Genomic DNA, 22,309 nt, shown 5'->3' with positions numbered 1-22,309 from the left:
TCAAAAAGCTCAACATTCAGCTATTACTGAATGTTAATTGTTATGGTTTCCATCATATAGCTGAAGCGCTGGTACTAAAAAACAGTGGTGACTGATACAGTACATGTTTATGTCCATCCATCATCTTCAACTTATAGACAGAACTTGAGACATGCATTTAAACACCAATACTTAAGGGAAAATGAGACATAAACATATATCTCAAGTTTAAAAAAACAATATTTAAGGAAACTGAAACCGTCTCAAAATGCCAGTAGTTCTTTGAGCTGATTGCTCATGGCAGTATTTATGCTAAAAAATAAGAGCCCAACATGCATTACATTAACAGGTATATTATTCATGGCAGCTTCACACTAAACTCATTGAATTACACACATGATACGGCTGTTAGCATGTTGACTTAGTGCTAAACACAAAGCACTGGGACTCATGAACAGGGCCGTTGTATAGGGGAGAAAGGTGGTGATAACTCCAGGGGCCCAGCGCCCAGTGGGGCCCATAAAAAACCCCAGTAGTCTAATCTTTGTATGACTGATTTATTCTGCGTAAGACCCTGACTAATACTCATAGTACACTGTAAAAACTCAACATCTTTCCAAGAATATTTGTCTTATTTCTTGTCCAAATGTCTCATTTCTAGTCAAAACTAATCTCTTTACACTTAAAATAAGACTCATCACCTAAAAATTAACTTGTTTTTAGATCATTTTCACTTAAATTCACAATAGATAGAAAAATCTGCCAGTGAAAGTAAGTTTTTTGTTTGTAATAAGGAAGAAAAACTTGCTGCACTATCAGATTTTTTCTACTTATTCCAAGTGAAAACATGCTTGAAAGAAGTAAAAAGTGTCTAAAACAAGCTGCTTTTAATATGATGAGTCTTATTTTAAGTAGAATGAGATTTGTTTTGACTAGAAATGACATTTTGACTAGAAATAAGACAAATATTCTTGCTAAGATACTTGAGTTTTTGCAGTGTAATGCTGCATTAGCATCAAAACAAAGAAGGCTGAATAAAAAACGATAATACAGAGGTAGTCTAAGAAAAAAAAAGGAAAAGTTAGGGGGAGGGGCCCACTTTAGTATTCTTTAAGGGGGCCCAGAATTCCTAGCAACGGCCCTGCTCATTTTGCAATTTGTTCATAATGTAAAAATGTTCTTCGAAATGTAAAGATAACTGTCCAATTATTGTTATTTTAAAGTTACAGTACAGAAAACGTGAAAATCTAAGGGACCAAAGTCAGTCGGATTCACCTTGAGTGGATAATTACTGTCCAAAGTGGACGAAGGACACAGCAGCCAACCAACGTCAACACTGAGCCACAGCACAGGCTCAAAACTTCATGAGCATAATCATTACTCATCTTCCAGCTCAGACTCCTGGCAAGATGTGCACTTTTTTTTATTTGTTTGTGTGTTTCCATACAAAGACACGTGTGTATAATAGCACCTGGCTATCAGTGTTTTGGTTATACTCAGGACAAACTGTTTATGCATGACATCACATCCTGATTATAAATACCCTGACCTACTGGATATGAGTAATGATGGAACTGAGCTTGTGTGGATTATTGTACAGTGTTCAACTAAGATACTAAGACTTTGAAAAACTAAAAGGATGACAAAGACAGAGAAATCACCATCACTTCTTTTATTAAGATGTTTTTAAGGTCCCCTTCCCTTAAATCAAGTGACAAATTACTTGTTGAAAATCACCATCAGTTACTTCAGAGACTGAAACTAAAGCATGGCGCTCCTGCAGCTCACCAGGTCACACATCCATGTTAAGAAACAGTCACCTGTGTGAAACGCCTGGCGTTTAACTTAACATGCAGCTTTGGAACATGAGAGGCAGGTGTCATTATCAAACCTGGCTGAGGAATGTGTTTTTTCCCACTCTTTCCTAATTGCTCTCTTCACAGTTTCCAGTTTCAGTTGCAAATTTAATGTCACTACACCAAACAGTTAAAAAAAAAAAAGGATGGAAGTTCGGTATAAAAAATGTCCGACTTCTTTGGTCTTAGAGAAACTGTAACGAGTGCAAATGCTGAGCGAATAAAAACAACGCTGACGTATGAAGAGCAGAGGTTTGTTCGGAATAAAACAAGAGAAAAACAACAGCATGTTTAGACAGCGAAGAGTTAAAGGCTGCAGATGTGGACTGAGCAGCACCAGCCACCGAGACAACACTCATATCTGACTCATGCACACACACACATGCACACATACACAGACCATTTGTTTATCGAGAATCCTGCGCTCTGAATCAGCACTTCTTTTTGTTGTTATGGAACAACCATTAACAAGTGTTCTAACTTCATACATCAGGAATCAATTTCACAAAAATACATCTTTCATTTCACTTCTCATCTGCAGCACCGATCCGACCCTTCTGAACAATCAGTTGTCTGACGTCTGACGCAGAGCGCTGCTGGTTGTTCTTGAAGAAGAGCACGTCGGGCTCATGAATACATTCCCTGCGCTTCCTGAGGTAACTGCAGACTGCAGACTCCACACACACCTCAGAGGTCGACACCACGCTAAAGATAGTTTTGTCTACACCACAAGTTTCCATGAGAATTTGTCTCTTGTTGAGCAATGTGAGTAATGTTACTGGTACAAGTCTGATTTAGCAGTGAACAGTCACACACACTCCAATACTCATGGGCACACAAAGCTCATCTGATGTGTAGAAACTAACAAACAGTGATAAAAAAATAAAAAAATGAAAACAAAAATTCTCTGCATCTCCCTCCATGAAATCAAAGCAAAAGAGTAAACTGACTATTATCTTTAAAAGAATAGTTCATACTGGGAAATATGCATGCATGCTGCTCGGTGTTATTTTGTTGCCTTTTAAGGTATTTCCCTGTCTCCAGTCTTCATGTAGCTTTATATCTAATGAACAGACATCAAACTGACATTGATATGTTCACCAACTCTCTGCAGAAGAGTCAATATGGAATGTGTCTCTGTTATAATGGCGATATCATTGACATATTATCAGTAACAATTGGTGCATTACTGTAAATGGAGTTTTAAAATTCTAGTCTCTGAACAAGCATATTGTCATTTTAGCCCTGAATGTGATAAAGCAAGACTCTGGTACAGAGAATTTGCTCTTTTTTCAACTAGAATTTAAGATGTTAACCCAACCTGTTAATGCACTCAAATCATTTGAAATTATTAGATTCATCTCCTGCTACACAACATGACAGCACTGTTTGTTTTTGACCGCGGCGAAAGGGAATCGATCAGCACAGTCGTCTCACGTCACTCACTCACCTTCACGTAAACACACCCACACACACTACGACCCACCAATATATAAAAAAAAAACCTGTGCAAACCTGTCTCTGAACACCAAACTCATTCCAACAACTCACCCGATAAAACACGAGTGATGCTACAGACAAATGGTCCATTCACAAATACTCCATCAGAATGCCTCAGATCCATAAAGGCACATAAAACAGAGGAAATGAAACAGAATGACACGTTCAGACAGGTCCTCTGGGACTGAAGAGATGAAATGAGGAAAGTAAAGAGATAAAGCAGTGAACACCTGAGCAAGTTGAGCCCTTATACCAGAGGAGATGGTGAGATTCCCCTAAACAATATGATACCGTTTTAGGGTTAGAAATACCTTCGATATGCCTGATAAAGGTGACTTTGGTCAAATCCTAAAATGCTGAATTAGAAAAAAAAAAATCTGGAATGTTTAATTGTTGTCTGGTGTTTTTTTTTCCCACACTCGTAGTAGCTGGAATCAGTTGAATCAGAAGCCAAGGTGCAAGATGTTGGAGAGAAGGGGACAATTTCAAAATAAAACCCGTTTCATGGCTTTCATGTGTTACACTATGGAACAATCAACTATAGATCCACTATGAATTTGAAACCTATATTCTTATTTTAATGTTACAAACACCTTAAATTATGTAAAATAAACAATATGCTGTGACATTGCCTATGTGATGTGTATTTCAGGAGAAAACGGTACAGTAGGTCTTTAAAAACACAAAACAACGATGTGTCTTTGAATCCATCAAGGTGAAAGGATGAGTGGCTGCGTGTCTTCCAGTAACTTCTGCCACATCCATCCGCAGGTCTTTTTGAACTGAACCAAACATGACCGACATGAAACACCTTGATAAAAGAGTCTAGACGTAATCTCCTCTCCTTCTCATCCATGTGTGTGTCTTTTGTTGTTGTTGTTGTTGTTTTTTTTGGCATCTTGAAGTGGGCAGCAGTCTGGTGTCCTCACAGACAGTCGTACATGCGTAGGGTGCGCTCTAGTTGCTGAACAACGCGTTGGTAGAAGGCTATCTGCTCCCTGAGGTAGGCCTGCATCATGTCCTTGAAGTCCACCTCTCGCTGCTGATGGAAGTGGCCCATCTCTGCCTGCAGGGCAAAGCCAACCGTCCTGCAGCGTTTCCTAATGCCGTCGGCCTCGTCCTGGTCCATCTTCCCTTCGTCAGTCATCCGCTGGCTCTCTTTCACCTTGGCAAAGGCACCTGGGTTCAGAAGAAAAGGAAAGAAATGTTAAAAACTGTAAAGGTACAGTACAAAGCAAAAATACAAAGCAGCAGTGTCATTTCATGGTAAGACATAATACAGCACAAACTTACAATGAATACAGAATATACTATTTTAAAGGGGAACTATGCAAGTTTGGTCGCTTTTCTTCTGTGTTGCTAACCCTCCTCACGACCATGCAGGGCCGTTGCTAGGAGTTCTGGGCCCCCTGAAAGAATACCAAAGTGGGCCCCTGACTTTTCCACTTTTTTTTCTTAGACTACACATGTATTATCATTTTTTATTTAGCCTACTTTGTTTTGATGCTAATGCAGCATTACTATGAGTATTAGTCAGGGTCTTATGCAGAAAAAATCTGTCATACAAAGATTAGACTAATGGAGCGAAGCCTGCGAGCTAGTTCAGGCAGCCAACTCGAGCTGCGCTGCGTCACTCTCAAGACATCATACACACACCCTCTCAATCTGGCGGTCTATTTAAGATGGGTGAGCTCCAGAAAGAGGCAACAGAAAGGGGCAGTATAAACGATATTAAGCAGATCACAGGTACTCAAAACCAATGATACATCTTGTTAGGGATATCAGCAGGTAAATAAACCCAGAGAAAAGTGCACAGCATGAGGCCTTTAATGAAATCCTATTCTCAGGGAGTGATGAAGTCGGAGCCTTGACGCCAAACTCAAATGTATAATGAAGCTGCAATAAACATTTTTAATCGTGAGTTGTCTGACTGAACTGGGGTTTTTTTGTGGGCCCCACTGGGCGCTGGGCCCCTGAATTATCATCACATTTCTCCCCTATACAACGGCCCTGCGACCATGTGCATTTTTTTTTCAACAAAGCTGCCAAGAAATCAATCCATGGAGCGGTGGATAATGTTATTTATCATATATGATGTTACCATGTGTATATTTGTGTAGTCTTATCTGTCATAAACAAGAAATTACAAGTTATGGGGCGCGTTTGTGTGGCGGTGCCACAGAGATGAGAGCTGGGACACCGGGACGGAGACTCTGATCTTACAAGGTTGGTTTTCAGCCAAGAGACGCTAGGTGGAAGGCAGAGAGTTACAAGTCATTGATTTAACCAGCACTATTACTCCGAAGCTGTTTAATTAAGGTTGAAATGTAGCATAGTTAAGGTAAAAACCATGCAAAGTTCCTCTTAAAGGGCCAGTTCACCCAAATGACAAACAAACAGACACAGACACTTTATCATTTACAATCTTTGAGATATCCATCTGAGGTGTCTGGCTCCTAACAAATACAACAAAACTCTTTTTCATCACATACACACGGAGCTATCAGGCCATGTCGAGTGATTTTATTGGTTGTGAGCAACATTGAGAAACTTATATAACAAGTCAACACAGCGAGCTCTGGATAATTCACAGAATAAACTAAACACAGATGAGGTGTCCAATCGGTTATCCTGAGACAAATTGAACTAAATGGCTGAATACCAGTGGTAACTGTGCTTTCCCCCCTTAAATCTAACCATAAACACAACATAAACTATTTTAAGACAATGTTCAAAAAAAAAAAAAACTGCACTCTCATAAAATGGTTGTAATAATAATTCATGTACAGAATCACTGCTCAAAGCTGTAAAACTAAAGGCTGGGTAAATATAGACTCCACCACTCCAACAACAGTGTCAGGCTTTTATTGCTCGTTGGGTGGGTCTGTATCACAGTATGCTATACAAAAGCAAAAAAAAAACCCCACAGTAATGTAATCTGCCAATCTCCTCTCAGTGGAGCTCCACAGTAACTTTCCCCCCAGAAGTTAACTGGTGTAAAGCTGTACACTTTATAGGTAGAGCAGGGAACACGCCGCACAATTACTTTTTGTCTCACTGCATACCAAACGTCTAGTTTCAGAGAGATGAGGACAAGATGTAACCACATTCACCCAGACTGCCATGACGTCATTTTCCAAGTGCAGAACATGGCAGCCCGTCGGTATGTCGCCACATCGCATTTCCCATCAGATTAGCGAGAGTTTTGTCTCACTCTTATGCAACCTGAGCTCAAAACCAGGAAGCGCTGGCGATTTCAGTCAGACATTTTAAAGGGAATCTAGCGTGCGGGACTAGTTTGGACAGGCTGGTGGTTCTGTCTTTAACGCATCTTGCTGCATGCGGCGTACAGGTCTTATCCGCTCGCTGTATCTGCGAGTTTGTGCCGCCCTGGATTTTCTATGGAATTCCTGGCAGAAGTCTGGGAAAGCATGAACAGCACCTCCAATCCGTTCCAGAAAGGAGGCGTGCGGACTACAGTCTGTGGTGCTGACCTACATTCATGTATTCTGTTTTCCACATGAGAGGAGAATGTGCATCACCAGATAGCATGTCTGTGGGACATAAAGGGGAATGCACTCATGGTTGTATGTGCATGGAGAGGAGGGGGGGAAACGGGGGCAGCGGGGACCAACATTTTTTTGGATCAGCGAATGCGAAACCTCATCACAAGGGAAGCAATTGCAACACTCTTCTTTGCAGCAAAATGTGACTCAGTATTAAACTGATAAACCACAAAATACAAGTTGCAACATGATAAACTGACAGAATAAAAACTAAAACTAGTTCCAGCACATGTAAGATCTCATGACAATGAAAGGTTGTTGTGTTCCTTGTTCCTTAACTTGCTGAACTTGACATAAAGCCACAAACAAACTGTGAAGGCGTAAACACCAAAGCGTGTCTATGTGTCCCTCTATTCTATAAACTCTCTCTAGGCTTTCTGTGCCTGTTTCCATTAGTTCAAAATGTTCTGTGATACACGGCCAGTGGTCTGGAAAGTCATCAGATTTGTTTATCTTGCCCAACCAGACCGGCTACCGCATGTTTTATGGCTCACGTGTGAGAGCTTCATGGGTCTGTGCCCCGTAGATATTACTACACAATAGAGGATTAAGAAGTAGGTAGGAGGTGATAGTGGGAGAGGAGAGGAGAGGAGGGGAGAGGAGAGGAGAGGAGAGGAGAGGAGAGGAGAGGAGAGGAGAGGAGAGGAGAGGAGAGGAGAGGAGAGGTCATCTTAAAGGGATAGTTCAACATTTTGGCAAATTGGCAATTTGCCATAATACCTATAGTCTTAGGAGTAGGTTTGTTACCTTTAATTGTCGGTGCAAGCTATTTTTAGATCGGTGGAGCAGAGCCGTGAGCTGCTCAGAGCTACGCTACAGAGGCTAATGGGATTTCTTGGTTTCCCTCATCAAACTCATCAAATACACAATCCAACAACTCCAAAACGCTCTGGTGGACAAGTTGTGACCTGCACATTCACCACGCTATGAGATAATAACACAATGTTACCATACAGAGTTGTTTTCGAGGTAAATTCATGCAAAACCGCTGATGTGCATTACCGTCTGGGGCAGTTTTTCGGCCAGCAGTCTCTGTATTTGCCTTGAAAACAACTCTGTAACGTTGTGTTATTATCTCACAGCGTGGTGAATGTGCAGGTCACAACTTGTCCATGAGATGTTGGAGTTGTTTGATTGTGTATTTGATGAGTTTGATGAGAGAAACCAAGAAATCCCATCAGCCTCCATAGCGTAGCTCTGAGCAGCTCGCGGCTCTGCTCCGCCGTTCTAAAAATAGCTTGCACCGACAATTAAAGGTAACAAACCTATATAGGGATTATGGCAATGGGCCAATTTGCCAAAATGTTGAACTATCCCTTTAAGCTCCAGTTAAAATCAGTCTTTGTCCATTCTGAGGCAGGAGCTGCTGTATCTAGCTGTAACGACAGTGTTAACGTGTCTGTTGGTGCTGACTGTAACTCCCCCAGCAGGATTTACCAGCCCCCTGTGAACACGGTTGCAACATCCCACTTTTAAGTTTATAAGTGTGTAATGTTTCTCACTTAGCCTGCAATCTGATATAAAAAAGTGAAACATTTTATTTTGAAGGAGCTGAACTCGGCAGTTTTTATTGACTTTTCAAGCCTTGCGTACACTTCACCTAATTCATACAGTATCTGTGAGGATGAGGCAGGGAGGAAAGGAATGAAGACAGTCCAGATTAACTATGACCGCAGCCTCTGGGCCAATGAACTCCACTAAACAGCATCTGCTGAATTCCCCATTCCCACAGACCTCCCTGGGCCGGGGGTCACCGCAGGACACAGTCAGGATGTGCAGCACTTCTTCTCTGTTACTTCATCTCCTCTCTAAGTTTGAAAGTCAAACGGAAGTCTTGTATTTGTTTACAGGGTTTGGTGCTTCATGTACTAAGATTATTTATGTATAGTACAGTGTTAATGGTATTTCCAAGTTTCCTCTGCCAGAGAGCCAACACTCCCGTTCTCTACAGACTGCAGATGCTTTTAAGATTTAAAAAACAGAGAGGAGAAGAAAAATGAGTGCACAGCACTTTTAGGACAAGTATGTCTAATTCATTCTCATCTGGTAACCACGGTTTCCAGTTGCACTTTCTTAAATCACCCTCATGTAATCGTGCGTAACCCTAAAATGGAGTGAAGCTCCTTTAGTTTGTACACCTCTGCTGACCCCTACAATGTGCATGCAATCAATCAAAACTACATGTGCTGATAGTCTCAGCTGTGTGTCATGTGATCACACTGTAATCGGCGCCTCGAGGCCGTGCAACAGCAAAATGAGACTCCTGGCCCAAAACATGCTGAAGCCCTTGGCCTTTAACTTCCACATCTGGGCAGATTCTGGCTGTCGTCCTGGGCTGTTGGCCGGCAGCCATGGGATGTTGTATATGTGTGCCAGAATGGGTATAGTAGATTTGGAGGTGTAATCTGCCAATCATGTTCTTTGTACGGGTCAGATTTGGGTCGTGGAACTGTGTATACAAGAAAACAAACATGTCAACTCAGTTTACAGTCAATAGTTATGTTGTGCTCTGAAAAGTTTATTTTTCTTAGCAAGTAATGGGCCCTCTAAATCATTTTGGCTATAATGATTTCCAATACAAAAACATAATGCCACTTTTATTCAAGATGGATTAGATTGACAACATCATTAAAGCAAGATATCATCTTTGAAATTTAGAGTTAAGTTGATTAAATTTGTTGTAATTACGGTTGTAAGTCTTGCCTATTGCTTCCAGTGCTCTGGAGGTGATTGAGTTTGTGTGTCGTCTGTGAGGAGTGAAACAGTGCTGAGCTAATATGTGAAAGCAAAGCCACTAGTATGTAATGACTTCATTGCTGCTGTGTAAACCGCAAAACACCCCCAATTTTTCCTTCAAGACTTGGAAATGGGCTAAATTTCTCTCTTGCAAAGTGAAAAAGGGGAAAATATTTGGCAGGTTATAGGATGACATTTTCAAATCCAAGATACTGTGCCCTGGTTTGGTGAAACAGCCCTTACTCATGCATTAACACAGACTTGACAATGCTTTAGTGTTCAAATACAGACAAGAATACCTGGTGTAATATTCCTTTATGGGTTTGCGTAATCGGAATGAATCATCTATGTACTGTAAAATAAATCTGGGAATTTGGTTTGACTTCAAACAGGGAGAAATAATAACATGACTGAGGAAGATGAGTGGGTGTTATTCACATCAGGGAGACGAGTAAACAGAGAGTGTTTCCAACCGGGGACAAGCAGCGCTGTCACAACAACACACTGACCACTGGCTGCAAGTGTGAGTGTGTGTGTGTGTGTGTGTGTGTGTGTGTGTGTGTGTGTGTGTGTGTGTGTTGGCTGACTGGCTGACGTTTGTGTCAAGCACCACAGAGAACTGATGAGGTATTTGTTCTTTGTTCAAAAATGTGAATGAAAAACAAACGCAACCATTACCCTCCTAAGATACTACAGTAGTTTCAGGCAAATTACAATAAAAAGTACATTAATCTTAAATGACAAACAAATATTCATCCTAACATTTTAGTAGTATTTACACTCCCAGATGCCGTGCTGTGAAAAAGTTTTTGCCCTGTTTCTGATTTCTTACTTTTTTGCATATTTGTCACACTTACATGTTTAGGATCATCTACTGTAACACATTTTAATATTATAAGGATAACCCAAGTAAATATAAAATGCTCTTCTTACATGCAGATTTTTATTTATTAAGGGAAAAAAGCTATCCAAACCTATGTAAATAAAATAAAAAAGTAATTGCCCCCCTTGTTAAATCATGAACTAACTGTGATAAATCAAGTTTTTTGGAAAGCTGAGTTCAATGTCAGTGTCCACACCCAGGTCTGATCACTGTTGATTCAAGAAAACACTTCAACAGAACCTGTCTGACAAAGTGCAGGAGGCTGTGATATCTCACAAAGCAACACATCTTGCCACAATATAAAGAAATCCAAGAGCAGATGAAAAGACTAAATCACTGACCATCATCTATCAGTCTGGAGAGTGTTACAAAGACATTTCTAAAGCTCTGGGACCCCAGACTACCACGCTGAGAGCCAACAGCAACGTAAAGATGACACAAACTCCTAGGTCTTAAATGCTGCTGAGATCTACTGTACAATGAGAAGACAGATGTGGGTAGATACTGACATTTGAGGAAAATAAAAACATATAGTAGAGCTAACATAAAAAAAGGAGAGAAGAGAAGAGAAGAGAAGAGAAGAGAAGAGAAGAGAAGAGAAGAGAAGAGAAGAGAAGAGAAGAGAAGAGAAGAGAAGAGAAGAGAAGAGAAGCAGCGTTAAAGAATGCATGACAGGGTCAAAAGGACTTCCCAATATCTGTGTTTAAAGTGGGCCTTAAAAGCCTCAAAGATACACAAACATAAAAACCCCCACTGCTGAGTAAGCTAACAGTAACAGTGTTTACAGCAGCCAATCAGATACACAGACAGAAACAGAGCTGAAGTTTATGTCCTTTATCCATCTCAAATATCTTTTTTGTCCAGTTATCTTTAGGGATCTTTTTTTTTTATTTTTAATGACTTCAGGGATGAGGAATGTTCACAACAGAACCACCCTCTCCTCTCCTCTCCTCTCCTGCCCTGCATGGGGAATTAGTTACCAGAAATGTTCAGTCTGTGATCAGGCAGACTTCCTCTGCACGCTCCATCCTCCCTTGTGCTCATCGACTGCTTTTCTTTTCCTCCTGGCTGCAGCAGCAAGATGACAGAGAGCTTGTAACAGCTCCAAACCTCAGAGTGGATCTCTTCATTGAACCGTGCAAATAGATGTTCCACAGACACTATTTTTTTTATGCATATTAAGAATCCCCAAACTATCATACGCTGCCTTCGTGATGAATTCGTTTATCAACCAGGATATGCTAAACGCTGCTAAACACTGAAGGCATCATTTATTTCCCCTCCTAATAGCCCTGGTGTTTATCTTATCATGCTCACCCTGTTTAAGTACTTTTCTTTGATGTGCTCAGCTCAGACTTTCTACATTTTACTGAAAAAGTAAAAGGGGTGTTGTCACGGTTAAATCAAAAGTTGGATTGGATATGGGTAAAAAAAAATATTTGGAATTTCCAGCTGGAACAAAATGATCAGCTCTTATTATGAATTTTGAGTTGGCTTTTTCCAACTCAAGCAGAAGTTCAGACATTTAAAAAAAAAATGTTAGTTATGTCATCACACCAACTAAAACAAACAACCATGATCCTTTGTGTAGCTTATTATTATGACTTAACACGCTGTGAGACGAGAGCTGTGATGTGGCGAAAACCCCTGGAGGGTCGAGGCTTTCTGTTCTGTGTCTACTGACGAACATTATATTTGCAACGGTGTTATATAACTGTGACAGCTCCTTTGTTATGGAACAGACATCATTTCCTCAGCGTCCGTCCTATTTTTCTAGTGATAAGTGCTGCAAAGGTTTGAGAAGGCAATAGAAAAAAAAGTGTATAAGATGTCCCTGAAAAAGAAAATCTGAATAAATTCAAATCCAACCTCAACTGACCGATCTTACAAAATAAAATACTTGGATTTTCCATCGTCCTAACTTCCATGATTGCCTCGTAACGCTCGCACAATGACAACATGACACGATGATGACACTCGAGCCTGTGCTGCAAACAATGCTCTCCTCTGGGGAACGGCATCTCCGCGCCAACAGCAGGGATCATGTCATTGTTGCCATGACAGCAGCCACCACTGGTGAACACCCAGAGGCTTTTCTGACGGTTTTAAAGCTTCATTTCTGTCTGCAGGAGACAGAGGGAGAAGAAGGAGAAGACGAGGATGAAGTTTTTAGTTTTTAGCTGCAGAGGGCAGCGCCAAAACACAACAGTTCATCTCTGAGGTAACGGGTGAACCGGACGCCAGAGAATGAACTGATCAAAATAAATAACACATACTCAAACCAAACAGTCATGGACATTACTTCTATTTTCCAGCCCTTCATGGAAAACACAAGCACTTGGAGAGTCACGCAAACAAGCTATGGATCCGTTGATTGCTAGCACGGCACACACCGAGCGTTAATAATTCAAGGCTTCCAGTTTACCCAGTTTACCTAGTTTACCTAGTTGACCCAGGCTGCAGGTCTTTGGACTGTGGCTGTGCAGGGGATGAACCCCCTCTTGGACTGTGCAGGGGATGAAGCCCATGCAGACAGAGGAGGAAACTCTGAGAAGCTCCAGCTGCTCTGCTCAGCTGCAGCTGTGGGGTGAAAGTGCAAACTGTAGCAGCCATGTCATACTTTGCTAAAATTAGCAGCAATATGCCAGTAAGTTTTGGTTGCATGCGTCTGCAACAGAGCAGGCGCATCATTAACAACAAAAACAAATCCATAAGAGGTCATTATGTCAACCACAAGAGATTCTCCTCATTCCTCGGTCCGCTGTTGACAGAAACCGTCTTCTAGTAACGTGGCTGTGTTGATGTTGCTGCAGGTGCTGCTGAGACCAGATGAAACACAACCCAGGAAGTTACAGAACTACAGATCCACGGGTTTAAAGGCTTAACAGCCACTAAGACGCAGCACAGTCATCTGGGACAACACACAAGGACTTGACAGATCTAAAGTTACCATGTTGACAATCTTTTTATCCCCCGTCCAGATAATAAACAGCTGTCTTTACCAGTTCCCCTGCTCACGCTCAGTCGCTCAGCCAACTTCAACTGGGCTGAGCTCATTGGGAGTTGGGTGGGGGACGCCGGCTGAAGTCGAACCATTTGGCCCCAACACTGGCACCATGACAACGCTGCTGCTCAGCGTGCCAGCGGAGTGGCTGGTTTAGACCAGACTTCCTGTCAGAGGTGTTCAGGTTCCTCTGTTGTAACGGAGGTCGAGGTGTTTGTGTTGTTGCATTAAACTGCTTTGTGCATCAGTGGAAGGTCTACAATTTCTCTTTCCCGGATCCAGTTACACAAGTAAGTGGCACAGAAGATTCAAAGTAATAATAATAATATTATGTTTCTAAACTCGTTTAAAGGGATAGTTCTTTTTTTTTTTGAAGTGAGGTTGTATGAGGTACAAATGGTCAGTAAGTACACTAGATGCAGTAGAGAGGAGAAGAGCCTGGTTTCTGTTTACTCTGAATTTTGTCTGCATTCTGGTTCCAGTCTTCTAACCTAGCGGATCCGGAAATCACCAAATTCACCAAAGTAAAAGTGTTCATCAACATAAAACTAGTAAAATAGACAATAACAATTAAATACAATAAAAGGAAATGGCTCAGGGATTTTCTTGTAAATTATATTCCTTAAATTAAGAAGTTTCACCGCATTTTATTAGCTTGGTGCTTTTATTTTGACAGAAAGGCCTGTCTCTCTCGCCCTGGGTCCGGCTGCTTACCAAAACAGCGAGTCAACGGCCCCAGACTAGGACGAGAGCTCCAGCAACACACAAAACCATCTTTGCTTGGCAACGGCAACAGACAGTTAGCTACTAAATCTTGCTTTAATCTGTTCTTACTGTGGCTTCCTCTCTTACCTTTTTAACAGTCAAATGCCACGTAATATATCGTACTTTTAATATATGTATAGTACTTCTTTTTTTAATCTTGAGAGGAGGATGTACAGTAGGTGGCGGTGGTAAATAGCAGGTTCTTGGAGACATGTGTAATCTCCTTCAGTGTGAAACAGCAGAGCACTGGGCCAACACAGGCAGGAACGCACAAGTATGTGGACAAAATGTGTGTGTGTGTGAAGATGAGGGCTAAAACCCTTCTGTCACGATTTATACGTGAGCAAACATTTGCTCATCAAAGTCACCGGTGTCGAGTCAGCAGAGGGGACTGTAGTAAACAAAATAACACACAACCGACCGTGAAAAGGTGACACAACTCACTGAAAAACTCACTGAAACCCAGGGCACGCGTTCATCAGACTGCAGCTCGTGTAGCAGCTGACATCGTGTGTTGTTGTGCCCCATGTATGGAATGTTAATCCATACCATGTTTGTCAGATCATGTAAACACGCCATGTGCTTCTAGTCAGCTCTTGGAAAAACTTAATAAAACTGAGACAAAACACAGAGATACAGCAAAACGTCTGTGTTGGTGCAGATGAGGGGGGCATTTGGCAACAGATATTTCCTCAGAACTGGCAACAAAAATGCTCTCCTTCAAGCTGATAAAGCGTACATGTGGTTTTGTAATGTGCTGCCATATGGAGGACAACTAACCTCTTGTCCAGATTAAAAGTCTGGCTGGCGTATACTGGAGGCATCCCGAGGGAGCTCGCTCATTCTCAAACAGAATAATGCTCCGCTCTGATGTGGATCGCAGGTTTGATCCTGCTATCAGTGACAGCTAAAGGTCAGAAAAACGAGCTGTGCGCTTTCAATGGCGAGAAAATGAGACAGGATGAAATGAAAATGGCCCAAGTCTGGTGGGTTTTATCTAAGATAAATGCTCTGCAACAAACATCTGACATGACCTTTGACCTTTAAAGTGTAACCTCACATGTCAGGATTTCAAACCGCAGTTATATTCCAGTGTGGCCTTTTTCTTTTTAGCTCACCCACAACTTCCGAGTTCACTTCAGCGCAGAGAATCATCATTGTTTTGGTTTGCCCACAAGAATTTAACAATCATACCTGTGTTGCTTCCCTCACCATGTCACGGCTCACTGAGCAGGTGATTCACATCCAGACCTTGTTCAGAGGCAACGCCTCAGATTTCATCTCACAAAAGTGATCAGACCAGATCAGACCAGATCACATCCCGGGGCGGGGCGGTTTCACTGCATTGTCTTCCCTTTGGTTTTCATGCAAAGCTTCAGGAGGTGATTTGTTCTCAGCTATAGACCATGATATCTGCTTTTCTATCATAAATACCAGTTACAGCTGCGGTCAGTGTTCCCTTATTTGGACATCTTATGTTAAAAAAACAGATTGATACTGCACAGCTCCTTTTACAAGCAACTTAAGTAATTGGAAATAAGCATTATTGATTCAACAGGGGACAGCAGTAAATTTCACAGACCAGGATTTCCAGCAAACAAGTAATTGTAACAGGCAGTGAGGTTGGGTTTATAGCTGCCTTTCACACAAAAGCCTCAAAGAGCCTTTATTCTGTCACAATGCAACAGAGTTAACCCTTCAGATCAAGACCTTCAATTGTATTCAAACGAGACGAAGGTCTGACCGTGGGCTTAGTCCTGGCAGATGTTCAAAGTGCTAAAATGCAGTGTTTGGACTCCAAGCCTTTAGACCTAGACTAGATTTACTTTCTCTGTTATTGAAACCAGGGCAGCGGCCCAGACAGACGATTCAGATATGGATGTCTTTAGGGGAAAAGATGAAAGGAAGCAGACAGACATGAAGAGCCTGTTGCAAAGCAGAAGTGAAGCCTCTGTGACAGACTGCTTTGGGAGATTGAGAAACAGCAGAGATCAATAAAGAATATCTGCCCAGTTAAAAAACCAAAAAAGGGAGAAAATTGGGGGACGGGGGAAGATTTAAGGAGCACACCCTGACATTTTTCTGACATTACCCAAAAGCTTCTCCTCCCTACACTCATTTTATCAAGGCCACATGCAGTCTCTCTCTCTCTCTCTCGCTGCCCACCAGAGCATCTCAAAGACAGTTAACATTCCTGCAGATCACATGCTCACCAGGATCACAGATAAAAACAGCTTCCATAGATCTCCATGAAAAAAGGGGGCGAGGTGGGGAGGGGGGGGGGGGGCAACAGGAAAACAGCAATGGAGGAGATAAAGAGGAGGAGGAGCGCACCGGAAAAGGTCGACCTCGGTTCTGTGTGTTCGAGTGTTGCCACAGCTGCATCTGGTTCAGCAGAACAAGTCACATCAAGGGGAGTTATCTGGAGCGGCAGGGCAGACTCAGCAGAGGGAAACGGGCTCTGTCTGAACAAAAACACTGCTGCGCAACCTCCTCGTGTACAGCAGGAAAATATACGTAGTTTGGCAAATAAGCACCTTTATAATATCCGGTTATTTCATATTTTTATGGTTCAGTGAAAAGTTGTAATTACAGAGGTTTGGTTTGTTGTTCTTGGACAGAAGCGGGTCGCCTGTGTCTTCCTGCTTCCAGTCTTTATACTAAGCTAAGCTTGACCAACTCTTGGGGTAAGGGTTCATATTTACCATACCAATGTCATCGATCATGTTATCTAACATGTCATCAAGAAAGTGAATCAACATATTTCCACTGCAATAGCAAAACTCACAAACCACTCCTTTCAATTAGGAGCAACTTCATTAAAGAATAATTAAACAAGAGTGCAGGAATCTGTTGCACAACTTTTGGTTTGCTGAGGAACCAAACCCATGGATGAAAGAATGGCCTCAGATGCCAACTTTTAATCAAAACAATGTATTAGACATCCAGCCCTCCTCTTGGCAGATCTATAATTGAAATACCTGTGCAAAGCTTTCCTCCTGGTTTTTATAAAAGCTTTCCGATAAACTGTGGCCGACAGGATAACGGGGAATGACAACACGTACATAGAGGAACATTAGCACAAGTGGAGAATAGTCAGAAAACTGGGCCGGTAAAGTAATATCCACTGACTATTAGCCGGCGTGAGCCAGCATAAGCTTGGCTGCTGAACCTCAGCGAGACTCACTTCACCAAACAATAACTCCTGACTTAAATGTGGAGCCAAGCAAATATTTTGACTCCACGTGCCAAGGTTTTGAGATTCCCATCAGTCATCCCGCTGGAATGGAGGTGGATGGATTCTCCTTTGCGGCGCTCGTTGCATTTTAAACATTCAATCTCTGTGGCGGATATCTCCAAAGCTTGGGTTGATTAATGATATTCATATTTCATGATTGGGGTGGACTGACCTTCAGTCTCGTTCAGATGGTTTCATTTATCTCACTTATTCCTATGGGAGGAGATTGTGAATGTAACTGAGCCATATCACAAATGAACTGAGTGATAATGAGTAGCAGCTGCTTCATGTAGATAACAACAACAACACAACCCTTTCCTTCCTCCTCAACTAACGCCAATCAGTTGATATGGTTACTAATGGCTGAAGGCAAAAATATAACAGCAGGTAAGGCTGGAGTTGTAGTTCTGGGTGAATAAAACGTATGCACTTTATGAAAATCAGCCATAACACACACACATACACGCACACAGCTGTGGCAGAGTATTCAAATCAGGACTGTTTCTGTCAGAACACAACAGTAGGTCAATAATGTCAATGATTAAACATTATGCAAATATTACCAGAAGAGTAAATGACACCTTTGATTCCAGTAGTGATGCATGAACAGGTTTGCAATGAATAATGATTATTGAGCGTGGCGTTGATGCTGTTATCCACAGACATGTGCACTTATAACCGCAAACAGGCTGAACAACTCCTTGCAAAGTAAGGATGGCTCTTTTTTTCCCCTTAAGTTGTTTGTATGTGAGGTGTGAAAGACTGGCAGTGACTGCAGGGCCCAGAATGACCTGGATGACCCAGTGGTAGTAATAATAATAATAATATGTGAAATTTTCTATAAATATTGAATGATCTTTTCACATTCCCATGTCAGTTTGCGTCAAAATAGTGTCTTCTGCTGTCTGTTTAGAAGATATGGGGAGATTTATTGTATCCTTCCGCCATGGCTTTAGTATTTATATACAGTTTTTCTTGGCAGCACAATAAGGATAAAGATTTCGACAATTTGTCTCTGAGAACCGGATCAGAGGAAGCCTAGGATCACCATGATCACCAAAATAAATGTACAACTTCACAACCCACTGTGATACTGTATGTCCACTAAAAGAGGACCTGCTGATTTATCATTAATTCATTGGCTCAACTGGTATTGAGTTACATTTTCTACCAACACAACCAACCAGATGACTGAGGAGTAGCTACCATGCTACGTGCTAACTGATGAGACACCACTAGGCTCAGGCCACACCAGCCTCTCTGTCAGTGACACAACAAAGCTTGGCCAAACTTTGAACAGAGGGAACTAAAAGGAGAGAGAACATCCACAACTATGATATTAACAGTGTTTTGTTTGTTTGTTTTTTAATCCCTAGTTAGGTACATAGTTAGATCATTTTCCGTCTTACATGACAGCCTATGTAAACACAATAATGTATCCGTCTGTGTTTGTGTGCATCTAAGTTGATGGGAGTCAAGGAGGTGGCACAAATGACCTCAGATGCTGCAGGCAAACACTGACCTACATATTCATCCCATAGTGCTGGCACATAAATCATACTGTTTTATATTGGGGTTAAAATGGTGTGTGTGTGGAAAAAACAAGGGGAACACGCTAAAGGCAAAACCTGACCTCATCTGTCATCCACAGCAAAATAAATACCACAGATTGAGAGACAAAACACGATCTCAGTCTGTCAGCTCGGTCTGCTGCCAGTTAACACTTTGTATGTTGTTCTTTACTTGCACGGAAGTTTTTTATTTTTTGCAGAGTCTTGATTTCACAGTGCCATAACACCAGAAGCCACATACACTTGCTACAAAGTTGGTTCTGTCTGTGTTTAGGTTCAATGATAATCTGCTGAACCCTGGCAGCAGAGCTCCCTGCAGCACAGACATACAGTTACAGTATCCTCTGATAAATTCAATTGGTCTAATATGATAAACCCATTATGTGGCCAGATGGCTGCAGAAACTTGGTTTTTCGTTTCATAATTTAAAAATGGAGAGCAATGAAGAACTGGCAGGAGCTGAGGATACATCAAAACACCTGCGGTCACTATGGATTTCCTCTTAACTGTTATTACATTTCTTCATTTTCTCTTAATGGATGTTTGATCCCAAATGCACATGAGAGAAAGCATCACACATCACAGTACTCAGGCTGAGCTCGTTACCTTTCTGTAGATGAATGATGTCGGGGAAGTTGGCGAGCAGGCCTTGGTAGAGCGACAGCTTGTCCAGCATTTGGAAGAGGTCATACTTAGGTTGCTCCGCAAACAACTCTCCGATGTTCTCGTAGGTGCGGCCGGTGTGGGAGATGGCGTTGTTGAGGGCGTCGGAGCTGTGGGGGGGGTCCAGCATGAAGGCCTGGCTGATGGACTGGAAGGCGTTCCCCAACCTCTGGAACTCCTTCCTGAAGCCGCCCAGGTGTTTACGCACCAGCTCCGAGGCCACGTGCGTGAGCTGCATCACGCTGTCGTCCATCTTCTTGGCGAAGGCCTTGAAGGAGTCGACCCGCTCCTCCACGTCCTGGAGGTCCTGGTGCTCGTTGGGGATCTGCAGCGTCAGCATGAAGTGCGCCCCCACCATCTCGTCCTTCTCCGCCCTCCTCTTCCCCAGCTTCCACTGCTTGTCGTCGGCGCACATCAGGAAGTGCTCGAAGCCTTCGTACTGGGCGAGGACCGGGTGGCTGGTCATGTGGTTCATCCACAGGATCAGTCGCCTCTTGCGCTTCTCGATGAAGTCCTCCTCGAAGCGGCCCGTGGCCTGCTTCTCGGGCAGGTGGGGCACGGAGATCACAGTGAACTTGTGCAGCAGGCGGTTGTACAGCCAGTCGAAGTGTTTGTAGCGCCGGTAGACCGGGCGTCCTATGTGGCTCGGCGTCACCCGGTATGAGATGTAGGTCTTGATGCCCTTGAACTTGGTCTGCTTGGTGGGGTCTTCGATGGAGCAGGAGAAGGGCTGCGGGTTCTCCTTCCACTTGGGCCCCAGCGGACCCATCTCGATGGTGTAGGACTCGGCGATCTTGGCCATCATGGGCACGTCGCCCAGGACGAAGGCCTCCACCCCCGAGCGGACGAAGCTGGAGAAGCGGTTGAGGTTCCTGCCCACCATGCTGCCCTTCCTGGCGCTGGAGATGCTGTCCTGCCGCTCCATGTGCGGTTTGGGCCGGTAGAACACGTTGGGGTTGTTGGACAGGGGGCTCTGGTTGGCGTGGCCATTGGCCCCCGGGCTCCTGGAGTGGTCAGAGTCGTCCACCACCGTGGACCGGTCGTCCCAGTCGTCCCAGTCGTCGTCCTCGTCGTCGTCGTAGGGCTGCTGCAGATGAGGGGGGGTGATGGGGTAGGAGGGGAAGTAGGAGGAGTCCTTCTCTAAGGAGCCGGCCGGGCTGATGGAGCAGTCCGTCACGTTGGAGTTGGAGCGAGGGCGGATTATCTCCACATACGAGGCTGGGAAGAGCCCCCTCTCCCCCCGGCTGTTCTCCCCCTGGAACCAGCCGTCCACCGAGTTCTCGTCGAAGATCACCAGCTCCTCGTTCTCCTGGATGCTGATCTCCTCTTTGTTCTCACTCAGAAAAGTGTAAATGGCTTTGGCTTTCACTGACATCTTGATCCTCCAGTGGGCAGTCCTGAACCAGCTGACTCTACATGCACATAGTGCCTAGACCGTGTTGATGCTACCGCCTGGATGCATGCTGGGAAAGATCTGACACAAGCTCACTGTGATATTAAAATAAAAAACCTCATCTCAAATCACATGGCAGCTGTTGGATCAGGTGTGCAACCGCACGACGTGGCTTATGTCAATGTAATGATGGGATACTTGAGAAAACACAACACAGTTATGCAACACTAGGACTTGTATTTGTGGACAAACAGTCTAGAGTGTAGCTACCCACTGTGACCACGAGCATCCTCAGCCCATCGAGGCTCTCGCTCTATTGTCTCACTGTGTGTTGTTAGACTTTAAATCTCTAGCAGTAACTTCAGGTTTAAGACGCGTTACAACCCTGTACCTCCCTCAGCAGAGACACAAACAGCCTCGACCACAGACTCAACAGGTTCAAAAACAAAGCTGCTTTCTCCAGACCAGATCGCCTCAGAAAGAAGACCCGAGGCTGCTTCTGATCTCCTTTAAAACCGGACCGAGACCCCGCGTCGACCACCCAGCGGACACTTGTTTCTCATTCCGTAAAGCCCGAGTACAGATCCTCCGTGGAGATATTTCCAAGACAAAGTGTCCCGGCGTGGGGAACAACACAGGGATGAGTAATGGTGTCCCTGTGCATACTGAGCCTGCTCCCTCCGCATTCCCTCACTATCCAACTTGCTGCGTTTTCCTTGTAAACAGGTTCCTGCGCATCTTCTTCCTCTCTCTCTCTCTCTCTCCTTCTCTCTTTCTCCAAAACGCAGAAGCGGGGATCGAACAATCAGCTGCTGCTGCGGCGCGTCAACACGCAACCGGGTTTATTCCTGTGCGCGCTGCAACAAAGTAACTCTTTCCATGACGTGAGGCTTGGACAATTGAAGGCAAGTTCGCCTTTTTTTTTTTTTTTTTTCATCAGCTCCTTTCTAGTCCTGGAAGGAGGAGGAAGTGGCTCAACACCGCCCCCGACAGGACAGACACAGTGTCACCAACAACACTGCACACAACATCCAGAGTCACCCTGCATGTCAATAAGAATAATGATGAGTATGAAATAGATAGAAGGGATTATAATACAGGTAGGTAGGAGTAATAATGGTCATAAAGAAGTCTATTATTATGTAGGATAACAGT

At 43.2% G+C, this 22,309-nt stretch overlaps 1 protein-coding gene across 1 annotated transcript; it reads right to left on the bottom strand.

Annotated features, from left to right (window-relative positions):
- Window positions 1-3,831: 3,831 nt before the first annotated feature.
- Window positions 3,832-22,061, bottom strand: snx33 (sorting nexin 33). Its single transcript, XM_085778520.1, has 2 exons — window positions 19,705-22,061; window positions 3,832-4,514 (listed from the first exon to the last, which is right to left on the bottom strand). The coding sequence occupies exons 1-2, from the start codon at window positions 21,134-21,136 to the stop codon at window positions 4,261-4,263; spliced, it is 1,686 nt and encodes a 561-aa protein (XP_085634646.1). The 5' UTR covers window positions 21,137-22,061; the 3' UTR covers window positions 3,832-4,260.
- Window positions 22,062-22,309: the final 248 nt, after the last annotated feature.

The sequence above is a fragment of the Trachurus japonicus genome, chromosome 6 (assembly GCF_045865225.1).
Source record: "Trachurus japonicus isolate A0001 chromosome 6, Traja_1.0".
NCBI classification, from domain to species: Eukaryota; Metazoa; Chordata; class Actinopteri; order Carangiformes; family Carangidae; genus Trachurus; species Trachurus japonicus.
This window is presented reverse-complemented; position numbering and strand designations above follow the sequence as displayed.